We start from the raw sequence: 16,846 nt of genomic DNA, 5'->3' as shown, positions 1-16,846 counted from the left end.
AACTTTAAGTGAAACAATGTTAAACGAATCCAATTTTCCCATAGGATTTAAGGTAAATGCGGGGGGTTAGGTTCCAAGGCAAAAATTTTGGGACAGACAAAAGGCATTATATCTTGTACAGTATGTACTGTGGTTGAGAAGTGCCCCTGGCTTACCCCACACAGGCACAGCCTGCTGCAGGCAAGGACACTAGGAAGCACCTTCGCAGCAGCAGTGGCAGCTTAATTTTCATAGACTTTCATAGATACTAAGGTCAGAAGGGACCATTCTGATCATCTAGTCTGACCTCCTGCACAACGCAGGCCACAGAATCTCACCCACCCACTCCTACGAAAAACCTCACCTATGTCTGAGCTATTGAAGTCCTCAAATTGTGGTTTAAAGACTTCAAGGAGCAGAGAATCCTCCCTCAAGTGACCCGTGCCCCATGCTACAGAGGAAGGCGAAAAACCTCCAGGGCCTCTTCCAATCTGCCCTGGAGGAAAATTCCTTCCCGATCCCAAATATGGTGATCAGCTAAACCCTGAGCATATGGGCAAGATTCACCAGCCAGATACTACGGAAAATTCTTTCCTGGGTAACTCAGATCCCATCCATCTAATATCCCATCTCAGGGGATTAGTCCTATTTACCCTGAATATTTAAAGATCAATTAATTACCAAAATCACATTATCCCATCATACCATCTCCTCCATAAACTTATCGAGTAGAATCTTAAAACCAAATAGATCTTTTGCCCCCACTGCTTCCCTTGGAAGGCTATTCCAAAACTTCACTCCTCGGATGGTTAGAAACCTTTGTCTAATTTCAAGTCTAAACTTCTTGGTGGCCAGTTTATACCCATTTGTTCTTGTGTCCACATTGGTGCTGAGCTGAAATAATTCCTCTCCCTCTCCTGTATTTATCCCTCTGATATATTTATAGAGAGCAATCATATCTCCCCTCAACCTTCTTTTAGTTAGGCTAAACAAGCCAAGCTCCTTAAGTCTCCTTTCACAAGACAAGTTTTAATTCCTCGGATCATCTTAGTAGCCCTTCTCTGTACCTGCTCCAGTTTGAATTCATCCTTTTTAACTGGAAAAGAACAGGCACCAACTTTGCCAGGAGATGCTCCAGGCCTGCCTCTTCCTGTCCCCGCTCCACTCCAGGCTCACCTCCTCTCCAAAGCACGCCGCATCCCCGCTCCTCCCCTCCCCCGAAAGTCCTAAGTGCCACCAAACAGCTGTTTGTCAACGCTTAGGACTTTCTGGGTGAGAGGGGGAAGAGCGGAGATGTAGCGCTTCCCCGCTCTTCTCCCTCCCTCCCAACGCTTCCCTGCCGCCAAACAGCTGTTTGGCGGCGCTTAGGATTTTCTGGGAGGGAGGGGAAGGAGTGGAGATGCAGTACTTTCCCTCTCCTCCCCTCCCTCCCAGAAAGTCCTAAGCACCGCCAAACAGCTGTTTGGCGGTGGGAGAAGCACTGGGAGGGAGGGGGAGGTAGTGGAGAAGAGGAACTTGTGCAATGCTCCCTTGTAAAGTCGCTGCTCTTCCACAAAAACTTACAAGCAGTGGACAGAGCAGGCAGCCAAACGATGTTATAAGGGAGCATTGCACAACTTTAGACGAGCATGTTCCTTAACTGAGCAGCGACATAACTTTGAAACAACGTTAAGCAGGAGGACGTTAAATGAAGAGTTACTGCATGTTGCACAGAAAATGAAATTTTTCACAGCCCTGAGTGATGTAGTTAAGCTGAACTAAGTTTGTAGTGTAGACAGAAGATATCTAATTAAGGAGTAAAGTACACCTCAGCTAGCACTTTTCCACAGCAACATACTTGCTCTCCAGTGGAGGAGTGACCATAGGTCTTCAGAACATAACTCTGCGTGTGGATGGATCTGGTATATTAGCCATCCACCTCTCCTTGCACCGTGGACTGATAGAGCCCTGCTGCTTCTCCCTCTACTGACTTTGCACACTAGTGCTGCTGAGAGGATTTAACCCCAAGTGCATAAGCGAGCATCCACAGCAAAGATCACTTGGCCAGTGGGCCAGTCAACTCCTCCACTCAGTGCCAGTGTAAATCCTGAGGCACTCTACTGATGTCAGTGTATCACCTTACCCCCTCAATGAGGCACTAGGGAGGGGTAATCCCCATTGTATATATGAGGCACAGAGAGGTTTGGGGACCAAATTTTCAAAAGTGCCGAAGTCACTTATACTTTCAATGGGACTTTGGCTCCTACAGGCCAGATTTTCAAAGGTATTTAGGCACCTAGTGGAATATTCCAAAATATTAGTGCAATGGTTTCTTCCTTTTTTTAGAAGCCTGCTCCTCCAAGCTTGACTCGTTCAATGATACTACATTCTCAGATTCTGTGCCATCACAATTCATCACCATGAAAAGAGCTGTGACACAGACTGGATGTTTTTTCTAAGAGATCTGATCTAGGAATTATTTTGGGGAAGCCTATGTTATAAAGGAGGTCAGACTAGATGATCACAATAGTCACTTTTGGCTTTTGAATCTATAAATCAATGACTCTATTGCATTGCAGGGAATGGACAAGAGGAGCAGGCTGATAAAGATCAGAAAATACTTCCATTTTGACAGTCAAAGAAAAAACAAAAGTTTATTGAGATCTTTGAAGATTAGTAGGGGCCTTTAAATGGATGAACCAATAGTTTCTGTTTCTTCAGTTCTTTGTGTATGGCACTAAATTCCATGGCCTTGCCTTAATGAGGCGCCACTCTGCTGATTCCCAATGACTCACCGCTGCCTGTCTCTATGGTAGGTCTTACTGTGCCACTTGTACCCACCTCTGAGTCAGCTGTTTACATGCTAACCTATTCTCATGATTGCCAGGCTGGGATGTACGACAGTCTTAACTCCACTGTGGATTACAGAAGATATGCTGAATGCCTGGCAGTGGAGCACTGGCTGGTACAGCTGAGCCTGGTTACGTAACCCCAGCTGCATGAAAATATTGGAGGAAAAGTTTTCAACTACCTGCCTGGCTAAGTGCATAGACCTTTACATTGATCTGGTAGAAGGGAGTGGCTCTACCATTTGTTTGCATTTGCCTGAGTGTCACTACCTTCCCTAGTGGTTCCACTGTGGAATTTCCCAGCTACAGTCCAAAGCCATGTTAGTTATTGCATGACCAAGTTCTACCAAAAAAAAAAAACCCAACCAAAAAACACAAGCTGCCTATGAAAGGTGGAAAAGAAATATGAAAGCACTAGCTTTGGGTGACTTTTATTATTATGACTATATTAATCTGAAAAGCTTCAGGAAACTATGAACAGAACATTTTATGGGGGTTTTTTTAGCAAAAAGAAAAATAACCCCAAACAAATAATAAACCAAAGCAAAAACAAAACAAAAACAAAAAGTAAACAAACTATTTATGTGTTTCACCTTTAATGATGTAAGAGTCTAACCAAACTCCATTTTTTAATGTACACAGAAATTCGATGATATCTGTTCTCTATTATATAAATGCTTAACTCATGGCAAGCCTCAAAAAGACGACTTGAAAAAGTCTGTAAGAAATAAAACAGACTGCAGTTGCCTGCTGGATATCACATCATATATATCTCACCAGAAATTAAAGCCATCAAACCATCAAAATGTATCTGAGTCTAAAGGGAGGAGTCAAATCAGTTTCAAATGGCTACACTTCTATTGACTCTTAATGGATACATTTTGAAGCATCATTACAGGTAACATGGCACAACTTAATACTAATTTTGCATTTTCTGTGATACTCCCCAAGTTCTCTAGGCACACAGAGAACAAAATTAGTATGAATATAGTACCATGTTAACTGCATTCAGAATCCCATGGACAAATATATTTTTGCAGCACATCCTCAGAATAACAATTAATGAGGATTAAATAGTATTGACCATTCATTATTGCTTCACTTTAGTTTCTCTTCTCTCTCTTTCACCCCTCAGTCTGTCCACCTTTAATATATGCTTTGGACCACATCAATTTCTTCCTCTCCAACTGAGCAGCACAATGGCTGCTAGAAATATGTAGCACAACTGTTAACAATTAATTAATTAGGGGCTGGTTCCAGGAAGTTTGGCTTCCTGTGAAAACAGCTTTCCATTAACTGAGAGGTTATTACATCTCTGTCTTTTGTTATTGCCCGCTCCATGGGATCTGATGCTTGGCTGTATAAATTTGTATTTTATATACTATATATGTATATGTATATGACATATACACATATAGTTATATATGTATACATTCACACACACACACATACACACACACACACACACACAAACATATATGTATGTATTGTTTTTTGCAAATGAAATAAGAAAGCAAGCAAAACAAGACTGACCTGACTTACCTGTACTCGGCTCACATTCAATGAGGTCTTCGTCATCGCTGGAACATTCAGCGGATGAAACAATGTCATCAGTGGTCTAGCACATGAAGGAAGGGATCAAAGAAGAGGGAAAAAAAGAAAAAAAGTGATAAGGCATTTGCTAACAAAAAGATTGTAACAGAGGCAGTTAATACTCCTGGGAAAATATTTTCAATTGCATCTTTTTAAAACGCTTGAGTTCTGTTCAACATTCCAGACATGTCTAGGTATTACACCTTCCATAAAGCTGGTTTCCATTATACCAGGTAAAATTATTCCACTGTGCTGCTGAATATTTCAGGTATGTACAGATACAGTGTCCCTGCTATGCTGTTTAATATAACAAGTTGAACCTGTTGTGCTACTGAACAGACTAGGTACATCCCCGTAAAACACCTCCTGGGCTGGCAAATGGTCCAGATACAGCCAAAAGTACCAGTTATAATATGTCCAGTTAGAGTACATCTGGTGTTCTGCTGAAATACCACATAGGTCCATTCTGCAGCTGAGCATACTAGGGACTTTGAGGTTGAATGCAGTTACTGTACAGCTAAACATACTAGATGCAGTCAAGTAACAGACATCTCCTGTGCAGCCAAATGTATCAGTTGCCCCCAGAGAACAAGCATGCTGTGCTGTTAAGCCCATCATTTGCACTCAGGCTGAGGGCACCTGATGCTCTGCTAATCATTCCAGGTAGAATGCACCTGCTGCACTGGGAAATTCCAGATATACCCAGTCAGAGCACAACTGCTGCACTGCTAAGTGATGCAGGCACAATGTTTCTGTGCTGCTGACCATTCCAGATAAGTCCACATAGTACAAAGTACAGTTTGTTCTGCTAACTGTAGAGGGATAGAGTCGAATGTTAATGGACCGGCAGCAGTATAGCAGGTGGGAAGGAAGATCTGGCACTGAAAGGCTTAAGGCAAACTAAGAATATCCCTGGCCTTTGTGAGTTTCAGTATGTTACTTGCAGTTTCCAGCTGGTAATTTTGTTGTTGTTGTTGCTGGTCTAATTAATGAGCAGCATGTACTGCAGTGTGTTAGGGAGAAGTGTAATGGCTTCTCTCCCCAGCAGCAACTCCTTCATGTAATTGCTGTAATTAGTTGAATTAGTAATGTGGACCATTAGGGAGATTTTGTGGCAGCCTCCGGACACAGGTTATAATGTTCCTGTACATAGTACAAAATTATCCTACCCTCAGCAGTGTCAGCTCAACATAAGCCTGCCGCTGAAACAGTCCCTCTTTCCTGTTCCTTCCTGGTATGGTGCAGAAAGCCGCAGATTAGACACAGCCATGGGATCAGTGCAAGGACTCATGGAAGATCCATATAAGAACTGTCCTTGCTGGGGCTGGCACAAGCTACTACTTAACTCATAGACATTCAGGAGGAGTGTAATTTTCCTCAGTACCTTGTACTTAGGTTCCCAGGAGAGGTGTATTCATCCTGGGGACTTCAGGTCATTACAAATACACAATTCCTCATTCCACCAAAGGACTCTCCCTCTTCCTCAAAAGGAGAGCTCCCTTACCTTCCGAGCCTCCATATGACTATCTCAAAGGGCTCTTTCTCAAGAGGGTAGCCAGCCCCAGGCTCCTTACACAATTGTTCTTTAGCACAGAGCTGTCCTGGATTTGTGCCAGGAAACCTTGCCCCAACACTGGCCTCTGATGTGGGCACACGCCACTCTCCCTTTCTGCTTCTTGAGTTGAAAGATGGCGTGGGAGCCAGTAGGGAAGGTGAGGCAGGGAAGCCCTGATCTAATCTCTCCTCCTTTTGGCTGCAGAGTCTCTCTCCACCCCAGAACACCCAAACACTAGTCACTCACAGGTTGCATCCATTGGTCATTTTCCTAAGGGTTACACTCATCTAGTAGGGTTTTTGCTGGAGAATCCAAGTGCTAGCTGAACATTGCTCTTCTTCCTGTTTGGTATATTAAGAAGTTAGTCAGTAGATTCAGGTAGAACATACCTGAGGTACTGTTGAATGTATCAGGCACTTCTTCACACAAAGCTCTTTCTGAGCTGCTGAACAAAACAAGTACCTCAAAATAGGTCACACCTGCTGTGGTGTTGAAGGTATCAGGTCCAACCTAACATTTCTCTGATTTTGGTGAGTTACAGTGGGCCTTGGAATATGACTAGGAGTAAGGGGGTGAAATTAAAATGTAGAAAAATAAAATTTAAATATCTATGAGGCTCACATAGAAAATAGCCCATGGATAGTACTGGAAGTCCTATCACATGAATCACTTAATCTTGGACTCGACAGACAGAGGACTAGGAAACATTTGGAGGACACAATCCTGCAGTGGCCCATCGGGAATGGATTACATGGGACCTATGCCTTGGAAGAGTAGCTAGTTAAACAGGCATCAGACCACCTAGTCTATATATCGTGTTATCTTTGACTATGCAAATGGCCTTCTTAGGAGCCAGGCTGAGGAAAAAACAGTCTACTTACGACGTTTTTGCTCTGGACTTCAAGAATGTCACATGTGGTTCAGGAGGTAGAAGAATGTAAGGAACTTCAACTATCATGTTCAAAGAGATCTTGTTGGCTTTGGTACCAAGTTCTTTCTTTGGCTGAACTGACATCTTCGCAGGGGTAGACGTTTTGTTGAAATACTAAGGCTGATTTCTCACTTTAAATGAATTGGCTAGAATGCCTGTCTGTTCAGCACAGGGTGGGCAGAGGAGGGACGTGCAAGACGTATGTTCGGTACCTATAACCTCCTTCCCACCAGATATGTTTTAAGACGCATCATTTATCCAAAAGAACACCAAACCACTTTATAAACAATACATATAGGAAGCATATTTCCCAACAGTGAAATGCAGCTGCCTCTGGGATGAAACATGTTAACTATTTAACTACAAAACTACAAAATAACAAGTGAAGAGTACTGAACTGAAAATGCTGGGGTGGCATGTAATTACCACACTGAAATCTGGACACCACAGACACCCTTACCACCGGCAAAAATTACCATAGGATCTTTCTAAGTTTTATATTTAGAAGAAAGAGGACACTTTCAGAAGTGCTAGAGGTCCATGCTGGGATACTGGATTGATAAGGAATTGCATGACCTGCTGGATCACCAACAGCTCTTGTAGAAATTGAGCTTTCTTTGTTAGATTAGAGGACTTGGCAAGTTCAGAGCCAGGATGCTATGGCTAAAAACCTTTGAGAGGAGGCAGAAATGGATTGGTTGCAGTAGGGTATAAGCATGAAAATTACAATATGCTGCTTTTTGGTGATCCTTTATATATTTCATGTGATGACTTTGGATGATACAAGCTTGGAATCAAATCCAACAGCAATGCCAATCTGAGTCAAGTGTGTTCCTGGAAAATAAGGAGCTCACTTGGAACATCTGCTTTCTCCTCTTGCTGGCACCATCTCCTGCAGAAGCTGGCAGATGCAGAACTTTGAAGTAGAACACTAGCTGTGAGCAAGAAAGAGCTGCACAGGCAGTGGGGCTGACACCTTTTCATCTTTCAGCTCTGTCTCCCTCCTACAAGTCAGTTCAAGGCCTGAGCATCGCATATACTGCACAGGTCACATATGTACATCTCCTAGATAAATGGTTTAAAGGGAAAAGGCTTATACAATTCTGATGCTTAACTGAATTCTAATGATTTACTGCAAGTGACTTTCCTGTCACCCTGCCCCCTTCCCAATTCTAAATACTGTGTTTTAAGGTTATCTTTTTTAAAATCTGTAAGCAAATCTGGAGGCCTTGAGAAAGGGGCCCGCTAGAGTGGACAAGAATCAGGCAAAATGCTAGCAGATGGCGCCCAATTCTACACCTAACAATCCTGCCAGTCCTGACCTGCAGCACATCTTGCTATTCCAGGATTGCTCTCCAACACAGCTTTACCAACACACCTGAGTCGTGACCAGCTAACTCACCCTCCACCCTAACTGCAGCCGCTGATAATGCCAGACTATGTAATAGCTTTGTATTTACAAAAATTAGGATTAGAAACAAAGGCCATCAAAGCTAGTATAATTTTTTGACCAAAGCCAAGATTGCTAGAAACAGGAAGGACTAATTCAGTAAGCTGTCTTGCCACCTACCATTCTGTATTATTTTTCCCCAAGACATGCCTTATCCTTCCATCTCTATTTGTTTTCCCAATGCCCGCACATGTTGACTTTCCATGCACTTCCTTCAGTTCACATACCCAACATATGAATCATACTTGGCAGTGTTTTAATGAGGAGGAGCAGAAAATTAGAGCAAATGAGCCCCTTAGGAGACCAGACAGCCTTGTGGCTAGAATCTGTCACTTTCAAGACCATCTCATGAGACCAACATGACCTTCACAGGGTGATGCAGCTTCACAAGACAGCATGGTCTAGTGGAAAATAAGCATGGGCCTTGTCAATGTTCCTTCCCCACTCTGAACTCTAGGGTACAGATGTGGGGACCTGCATGAAAGACTCCCTAAGCTTATTCTTACCAGCTTAGGTTAAAAACTTCCCCAAGGTACAAACTTTGCCTTGTCCTTGAACTGTATGCTGCCACCACCAAGCATCTTACACAAAGACTGGAGAGGCCCTGGAGGTTTTTCGCCTTCCTCTGTAGCATGGGGCATGGTTGACTTGAGGGAGGCTTCTCTGCTCCTTGAAGTCTTTGAACCATGATTTAAGGACTTCAATAGCTCAGACATGGGTGAGGTTTTTCATAGGAGTGGGTGGGTGAGATTGTGTGGCCTGCGCTGTGCAGGAGGTTGGACTAGATGATCAGAATGGTCCCTTCTGACCTTAGTATCTATGAATCTAAAGACCAGGGGAAGAGCCCACTTGGAGATGTCTTCCCCCAAAATATCCCCCCAAGCCCTACACCCCCTTTCCTGGGGAAGGCTTGATAAGAATCCTTACCAATTTGTTCAGGTGAACACAGACCCAAACCCTTGGATCTTAAGAACAATGAAAAATCAATCAGGTTCTTAAAAGAAGAATTTTAATTAAAGAAAAGGTAAAAGAATCACCTCTGTAAAATCAGGATGGTAAATAACTTACAGAGTAATCAGATTCAAAACATAGAGAATCCCTCTAGGCAAAACCTTAAGTTACAAAAAGACACAAAAGCAGGAATGTACATTCCATTGAGCACAGCTTATTTTACCAGCCATTAAACAAAAGGAAATTTAACGCATTTCTAGCTAGATTACTTACTAACTAACAGGGGTTGTGAGGCTGCATTCCTGATCTGTTCCAGGCAAAAGCATCACACAGACAAACAGACCCTTTGTCCCCCATCTCCAGATTTGAAAATATCTTGTCCTCTCATTGATTATTTGAGTCAGGTGCCAGCTAGGTTACCTTAGCTTCTTAACCGTTTACAGGTGAAAGGGTTTTGCCTCTGGCCAGGAGGGATTTTATAGCACTGTATACAGAAAGGTTCAGAGTAGCAGCCGTGTTAGTCTGTATCCGTAAAAAGAAAAGGAGTACTTGTGGCATCTTAGAGACTAACAAATTTATTTGAGCATAAGCTTTCATGAGCTACAGCTCACTTCATCAGATGCATGCAGTAGAAAATACAGTGAGGAGATTTTATATACACATACACACTGTAACAAGAGTGATCAGGTAAGATGAGCTATTACCAGCAGGGGGGGGGAAAGCTTTTGTAGTGATAGTCAAGGTGGGCCATTTCCAGCAGTTGACAAGAACGTGTGAGGAACAATGTGTGTGTGTGTGGGGGGGGGGGTAAACATGGAGAAATAGTTTTACTTTGTGTAATGACACATCCACTCCCAGTCTTTATTCAAGCCTAAGTTAATAATGTCCAGTTTGCAAATTAATTCCAATTCAGCAGCCTCTTGTTGGAGTCTGTTTTTGAAGTTTTTTTGTTGAAGAATTACCACTTTTAGATCTGTAATTGAGTGACCAAAGATTGTGTTCTCCGACTGGTTTTTGAATGTTATAATTCTTGATGTTTGATTTGTGCCCATTTATTCTTTTACGTAGAGACTGTCCAGTTTGGCCAATGTACGTGGCAGAGGGGCATTGCTGGCACATGATGGCATATATCACATTGGTAGATGTGCAGGTGAAGGAGCCTCTAATAGTGTGGCTGATGTGATTAGGCCCTATGATGGTGTCCCCTGAATAGATATGTGGACACAATTTGCAACGGGCTTTGTTGCAAGGATAGGTTCCTGGGTTAGTGGTTCTGTTGTGTGGTGTGTGATTGCTGGTGAGTATTTGCTTCAGGATGGGGGGTGTCTGTAATCAAGGACTGGTCTGTCTCCCAAGATCTGTGAAAGTGATGGGTTGTCCTTCAGGATAGGTTGTAGATCCCTGATGATGTGTTGGAGAGGTTTTAGTTGGGGGCTGAAGGTGATGGCTAATGGCATTCTGTTATTTTCTTTGTTGGGCTTGTCCTGTAGTAGATGATTTCTGGGTACACCTCTGGCTCTGTCAATCTGTTTCTTCACCTCAGCAGGTGGGTATTGTAGTTGTAAGAATGCTTGATAGAGATCTTGTAGGTGTTTGTCTCTGTCTGAAGGGTTGGAGCAAATGCGGTTGTATCGTAGAGCTTGGCTGTAGACAATGGATCTTGTGATGTGGTCTGGATGAAAGCTGGAGGCATATAGGTAAGCATAGTGATCAGTAGATTTCCGGTATAGGGTGGTGTTTATGTTACCATCGCTTATTAGCACCGTAGTGTCCAGGAAGTGGATCTCTTGTGTGGACTGGTCCAGGCTGAGGTTGATGGTGGGATGGAAATTGTTGAAATCATGGTGGAATTCCTCAAGGGCTTCTTTTCCATCGGTCCAAATGATGAAGATGTCATCAATGTAACACAAGTAGAGTAGGGGCATTAGGGGATGAGAGCTGAGGCAGCGTTGTTCTAAGTCAGCCATAAAAATGTTGGCATACTGTGGGGCCATGCGTGTACCCATAGCAGTGCTGCTGATACAGAAAGGTGGTTACCCTTCCCTTTATATTTATGACAGGCCTGTTGGCCAGGAACTCCTGAGTTCTGTTATGAGCTCTTCCACCAACTGCTTGCATGGCCTTAGGAAAAATAATTTAACCTCTCGATGCATCTCTCCCCATTTGTCAAATGCGGTTGATAATACTCACCTGTCTTCCAGGGGGATTGTGAGGATTAATTAGTTAATGCCTGCCCAGTGTTCTGAAGATGCTAAGTGCTAAGTATTATTATCTACGGGCAACTGCACACTAACCACTTCAGGTATCTAATTACTCCATAAGGGCTTTCTAGTCAAAATGATATGAACAAGGCATCTCCCTACAAAGTGATGTTTTGTGCTTTCATTTGAGAGAGTAATAGAGAGAAAATATTTGCCTGCCCTGTATATTAGCTAAATTCTATATTAAAAAGAATAATTCATGCTATCCTATTTTAAAATATGGATTTCATTTTTTTTTCCCAGCACTGAAATTACTTGGCCCTGTATTAAGGGCCATAAAACTAAAGATAGGTATTATAATAACTTTCAACAAAATCTCTCTCTGGCAGGAACCCTTTTTATTCCTTCCCTGAAATATTTTTTATTGCATTTATATTATTTTTTTCTCTCCCCCTCTCCAGTGTTTATTGAAATTACCTTGGAATAAAACCAGGCCAGGAGAAAGCTCAAAACTCTGCATCCACCTTTGAGGATTTATTTATGGGCATATTTACCTTCCCATTCTCTCAATTTCACAGAACTGACTCTCCATTCCCTCCAATGAATTATTGTTTCTGTAATCACCTGCTTCTAATTATTCATTCCAAGGGCCTCTTCAATCTTGGGTTGGTGATGGTTCTGCATCTTTGTTCATTACTATACATCACTGCTATTGAGAAGGAAGTCTGGCTGGCATGGCAAAGCCCGGTCAAGACAATTCTACTCCCCTTCTCTCCCCAAATGCACAAAGTCCCAATTTATGCCTCAGATGCACAACCTTTGCCCCTTTGTTCCATGCAAAGTGGCAGGCTCTGAATATCCACTTCCCACTCTACTGTAGATGTGCAATGCTTTTGGTCACCTTGCTCCCTGGGTGCACCATTATTTGACGGAAATTAAGCACAGGATAAAATAAGCCCTGCCACGAAACAGCTTTATGAAATTATTAATAACACAACCAAGAATGATGGAGTTCTCATTTCCAGTAAGAAAGAAAAGAGAAGAACCCATAAATATTCCCCGAGTCCAACAGACAAACTGCTCCACAGTACTTTCTCGGTGAAAGTTTCACTCTTTAAAAGGAGGATTAAATTCTCCTACCTGCCTGCCATTTGAATTTCTCTCCCCCACTGCATGCCCTACTCTGAGTCCACTACTGCACTCCAAATGCATTTTTCAGTTTCTTTGAATGGGAGAAGCGTAAATCCCATTGTCACTGAGGAACCACAGTTTATATTTAATCTAGGGATTGGCCCATTCCAAAACCCTGGGTTCAAACATTTCCTAACATTGGGAATGTTTGGTTGTAGATCTGCACTTTGCATCTTCCTTACATCGTTATAATGAGCTGACCTGAAACCCTGTACTTGAACACCTCAGAATATTCAGATGCAGATCCAAATGTTATGGATCAGGTATCTCTCTAATTTAAACTAGGGTTGGCTCAACCAGTTCAGATACATTAAAGAGCACCCCAAACCTTTCCCTAAATTCAACCCAAATCTGTGAAATTTTCATGATGTTTGAAAAAGTCTGAAAAAGGTCTCCTGAACTCAATTGCTTGTCTCTCTCCCCTGTCACCATGTCACTATACTTTCTGGCTCTGTGTCAGACCACAAGTACTGATATTCCATAAGAGTATGGGCTCAGTATATTTACTGGCTTGTCAAAACTACTAAGTGGGGAAGTCTCTTAATCTCTCATGATAGCCTACGATGGTATCATTTCAAGTCTGGGTACCACACCAAAGAGACTCTGATAACTGAACATTGTCTCTTTAAACATGGTACTAACATGCTATCATACCTAGTAATCCTCACGTATTTAATGGGAATCCTCACCTATCCTGTCTATGCTTTAAGCCTTTTTTCCCTTAATTTGTTTAAAACTTTTCCATTTCATCTTTGCAAAATGCTTCGGAGGTGGTTACATTATCGCATATCTGGGAGATTCAGTCTGGACCTGCACAAACAACTACATCCAGATGGAAATAATGTGCAACATATGAGTGGGGAATACATTAATTTGGAGCCTGTAATGTGACAAGATAGCAACAAAGATGCTGCAGTTTTGGTCTGTATGCACACAGCAGAGGCACCAGATCAAAGGCAAGGGAATTGGTAGTCCCTCTCTGTGCAGCTCAGCTGAGGCTACAGATGGAATAACCAGTCTTTCAATATGTATCAATTTCAACAGAGCTGCACCAGTTTACATCAGCAGAGAACATGGTCCACTATGTTTAGTCTTGGGCACTTTCATGCCAGAAAGATATAGACAAATGGGAGGGAATTTTAGCAACACTAACCATGCACAATTTGGCTAAAGAAGGACTAATGGAAGCACAGTAAGTGCCTATAAGTATCTCAATGGTGTAATAAACATCAAGAAGGAAAAAGAATTATGTAGGGTGCTCCAACACAGTACTTGGATGAAATTAAGCAAAAGATGTAGGATGACTGCCAGGAAAAAATTCTTGACAGTGAGCTATCAGACTGTGGAGCAGACTTCTCAGGGAAGTGCTGGAAATCATCAACATTGAGGCCTTGTCTACATTAACCCTGTAAGTCAATTTAAGTTACGCTAGTTAAGTTACGTAAGTTACATAACTAATATCGATTTATAGCAGTGTCTACACCGTGCTATGTTGCTGGGACATGCTCTCCTGTTGACATAGCTTCCGCCTCTCATTGAGATGGAGTTCTGAAGTGGACAGGAGAGCGCTCTCCCATCGACTAATTGTGTCTTCATGAGACCCACTAAATCAATGCCCGCTGCATCGACTGTCGCAGCATTGATTTAGTTCATAGTGAAGACAAGTCCTTAGACAAAGCAACCACACCAGCCAGTTATGAATATCAATATTATGAGTGTATAGGCCTCAATGAATAGCATTTTCCCCCCTTCTATTTTAAATATAATCTGGTATTTACACCATGCTCATCAGCATCAAACACCTCCTTATCCATTTCTTGGGCCATTCCAAAAGCAGACAGTAAAGATGTCCAGCATGGGCTTCCAGCTGTTCATGTTTCACTTTGAGCAAAGAGGTGTCACTGTCAGAGGTCCCCTCGTTGTTTTTGCATAAACAAAGTGATTCTCACATGCCCTAGATCCAGACTGGCTGGGAGTCAGTCGGTAACCAGCATGCACAGAATTTTCCACATTAACATGACTTAGAAAAACAAACAATCAAACCCAACAACAATCTTCAAACCACCCAAAATCAACCTCGGCACATTTCCTGGCTGTGTGATCCTGGCTGGACACAAAAGAGCAAATTGATTTGCAGTCAAATGAGATCTTTATATAGGGTTCATAATAGATCTACCCACTGTAACAAAATCAACCATTCGGGCATTATCATTGCAGACAAGAGATTAAATAACCAGTCATGTAGGCTAAAGAAAGGAGAAAAGTAGTCCCTGCTGCATGTCAAGTCCACTACCATGGGTGATATCGTTTACAAAGAGCCTTACAAGCCAAATTAGCCCATTGGGAACACAAATGTGCTTCAGCAGAATCAGTAGTTCATGAATATTGTAAAGCCAGCCTCTTCTTGACCAGATTTGATGCCAAGTACCAGGGACTTTTGTTCCTATCCCTAAGCTGCACAAAGACAATGGGGCTAAAAAATAAATAAATCAGAGTTTCTGCTGTCTTAAGCCTTTTACCTCCATCTGCTGCTGGTGGGAACGACGATGGAGTTTGCGGTGGATAGGACAGAGAAAAGAAGAGGGGAGGATTAATCTGTGTGTTGTTCAAGGCACCCTGACAGAGGAAAGGCGAGTATTGAACCACAGCAGCTTAACCAAACTTCACTGTACCTTCCCCAAAGCAGGGGGAATGTAATTCTATGTGGTGTTCCGCTGATAAGCAAATCCCTCTAAATCCTTTCAATTTATTTCTTGGCCTAGAGAAATTACATATTATTTAGGAGTTAGATAAACAAATAAATAAATAAACAGAAACCCATCTCCAGGAATCTAGAGTGGTTGTTTATTGATTATATATATATATATATATATATATATATATATATATATATATATATATACACACACACACACACACACACACACACACACACACAAAAGTCTCTTGCTTTCTGTTTCTCTCGTTTTATATTAGAGCAGTGCCCATTAATTCCCCATGTGGTTAAAGGCATGCCAGCATTTCCATTGTGAATCCCTCAATGCAACCCCCAGAGATTTGCAGGAGTTTAGAACTCTACTGTAAAATATAAACTCTTGGCTAAAAACCCAAAGGATATGGTTTCTACACAAGAGGGGAATTTTCTTTTTTATCCAATCTCTCCTTCCCTTATTTTTAATACAATCTTTCCTTCCCATATTCATTTGGCTGCTTTTCCAGAGATATCTTGAAGATATTTGTAAAATGTTATGTGAGTGTGTTGCTAATGACTCCTTATGAAAAGTGCAATGCCTCAGAGTATTCATGATGGAAGAGTTTTCAAAATCTAATTTACTTTGCAACATTTGATGCAGTTTATTTGCTTTTTTCTACATTGTTTAGCTTGGGAGAGCAAATCAGCAAGAGCAGTCAGTTTCACTTTCTCATTACGGTATTGGGTACTAGCCCCATAAAGTAGATATATATGCTATAGGCAACGGCTCTGATTTTTAAAGATGGGCGGGTAAAGTTAGGTTATTTAGGTGTATTAATAAGTGTCCTGATTTGCAGAAGTGCCAACCCCCCAGCAACTCCCACTGAAGTCAACAAGAGCCACTAGGAGCTTAGCACTATTGAATTCAGACAATTTATTTAGCAGCCTAACTTTAGGCATCTGTTTTTGAAACTATTAGCCAGAACTGTTTGTAAAGCCTTTTCTCCCAAAGTTGGTCCAAAGAATCCCTAATGGACAATTACAGTCCATCCCAAAGATTCTTTGAAGACTTCTGGGTAGGTCTGCAATGTGCCTTGATTTCTCCTTGGATCATCCAAGAAAAATTAACATTTTGAACATGACTTCTCAAAATGTTATGAATGCATTTGACGGCAAAGGCTTCAACTTTTTCTTTTAAACATCTGGTGTAATCTATAAGCAGGGCACTGGGAGTCAGAGTGCTCAGTTTTATATTCCTGGTTCTGTCAGAGATTCACTGTATGACCTCAGGCAAGTCACTTCACCTCCCCGTACCTCTGTTTACTCATCTGTAAAATGGGGATAAAATAACTTTCTTCCACATGGGCATATTGTTAGTCTTTTAAAATGCTTTGAGATCTTTGGATCAAAGTGTAAGTGCAAAGTATCAATAAATTAGCAAAGAGAGGTCTACATTTGAGAAAGCTTGAAACTCA

General features: G+C 41.9%; 1 protein-coding gene across 9 annotated transcripts in view; it reads right to left on the bottom strand.

The window, feature by feature from the left end:
• The window catches only part of NRXN3 (neurexin 3), a 1,462,434-nt gene that overhangs the window by 52,192 nt on the left and 1,393,396 nt on the right, over window positions 1-16,846 (bottom strand). For 5 of the 9 annotated variants that reach the window (XM_043516016.1, XM_043516018.1, XM_038405750.2 and 2 more), the window contains one exon: window positions 4,350-4,425. In XM_043516016.1, the coding sequence (XP_043371951.1) occupies window positions 4,350-4,425 (76 nt within the window). Of the gene's footprint in view, window positions 1-4,340; window positions 4,426-16,846 lie in introns of all 9 variants that reach the window. The other 4 variants (XM_043516015.1, XM_038405749.2, XM_043516019.1 and 1 more) reach the window with 1 other exon arrangement.

This window comes from Dermochelys coriacea, chromosome 6, assembly GCF_009764565.3.
Source record: "Dermochelys coriacea isolate rDerCor1 chromosome 6, rDerCor1.pri.v4, whole genome shotgun sequence".
In the NCBI taxonomy this organism is placed as follows: domain Eukaryota; kingdom Metazoa; phylum Chordata; order Testudines; family Dermochelyidae; genus Dermochelys; species Dermochelys coriacea.
Note: the sequence above shows the minus strand (reverse complement) of the source record. Positions and strands in the feature narration are given on the sequence as shown.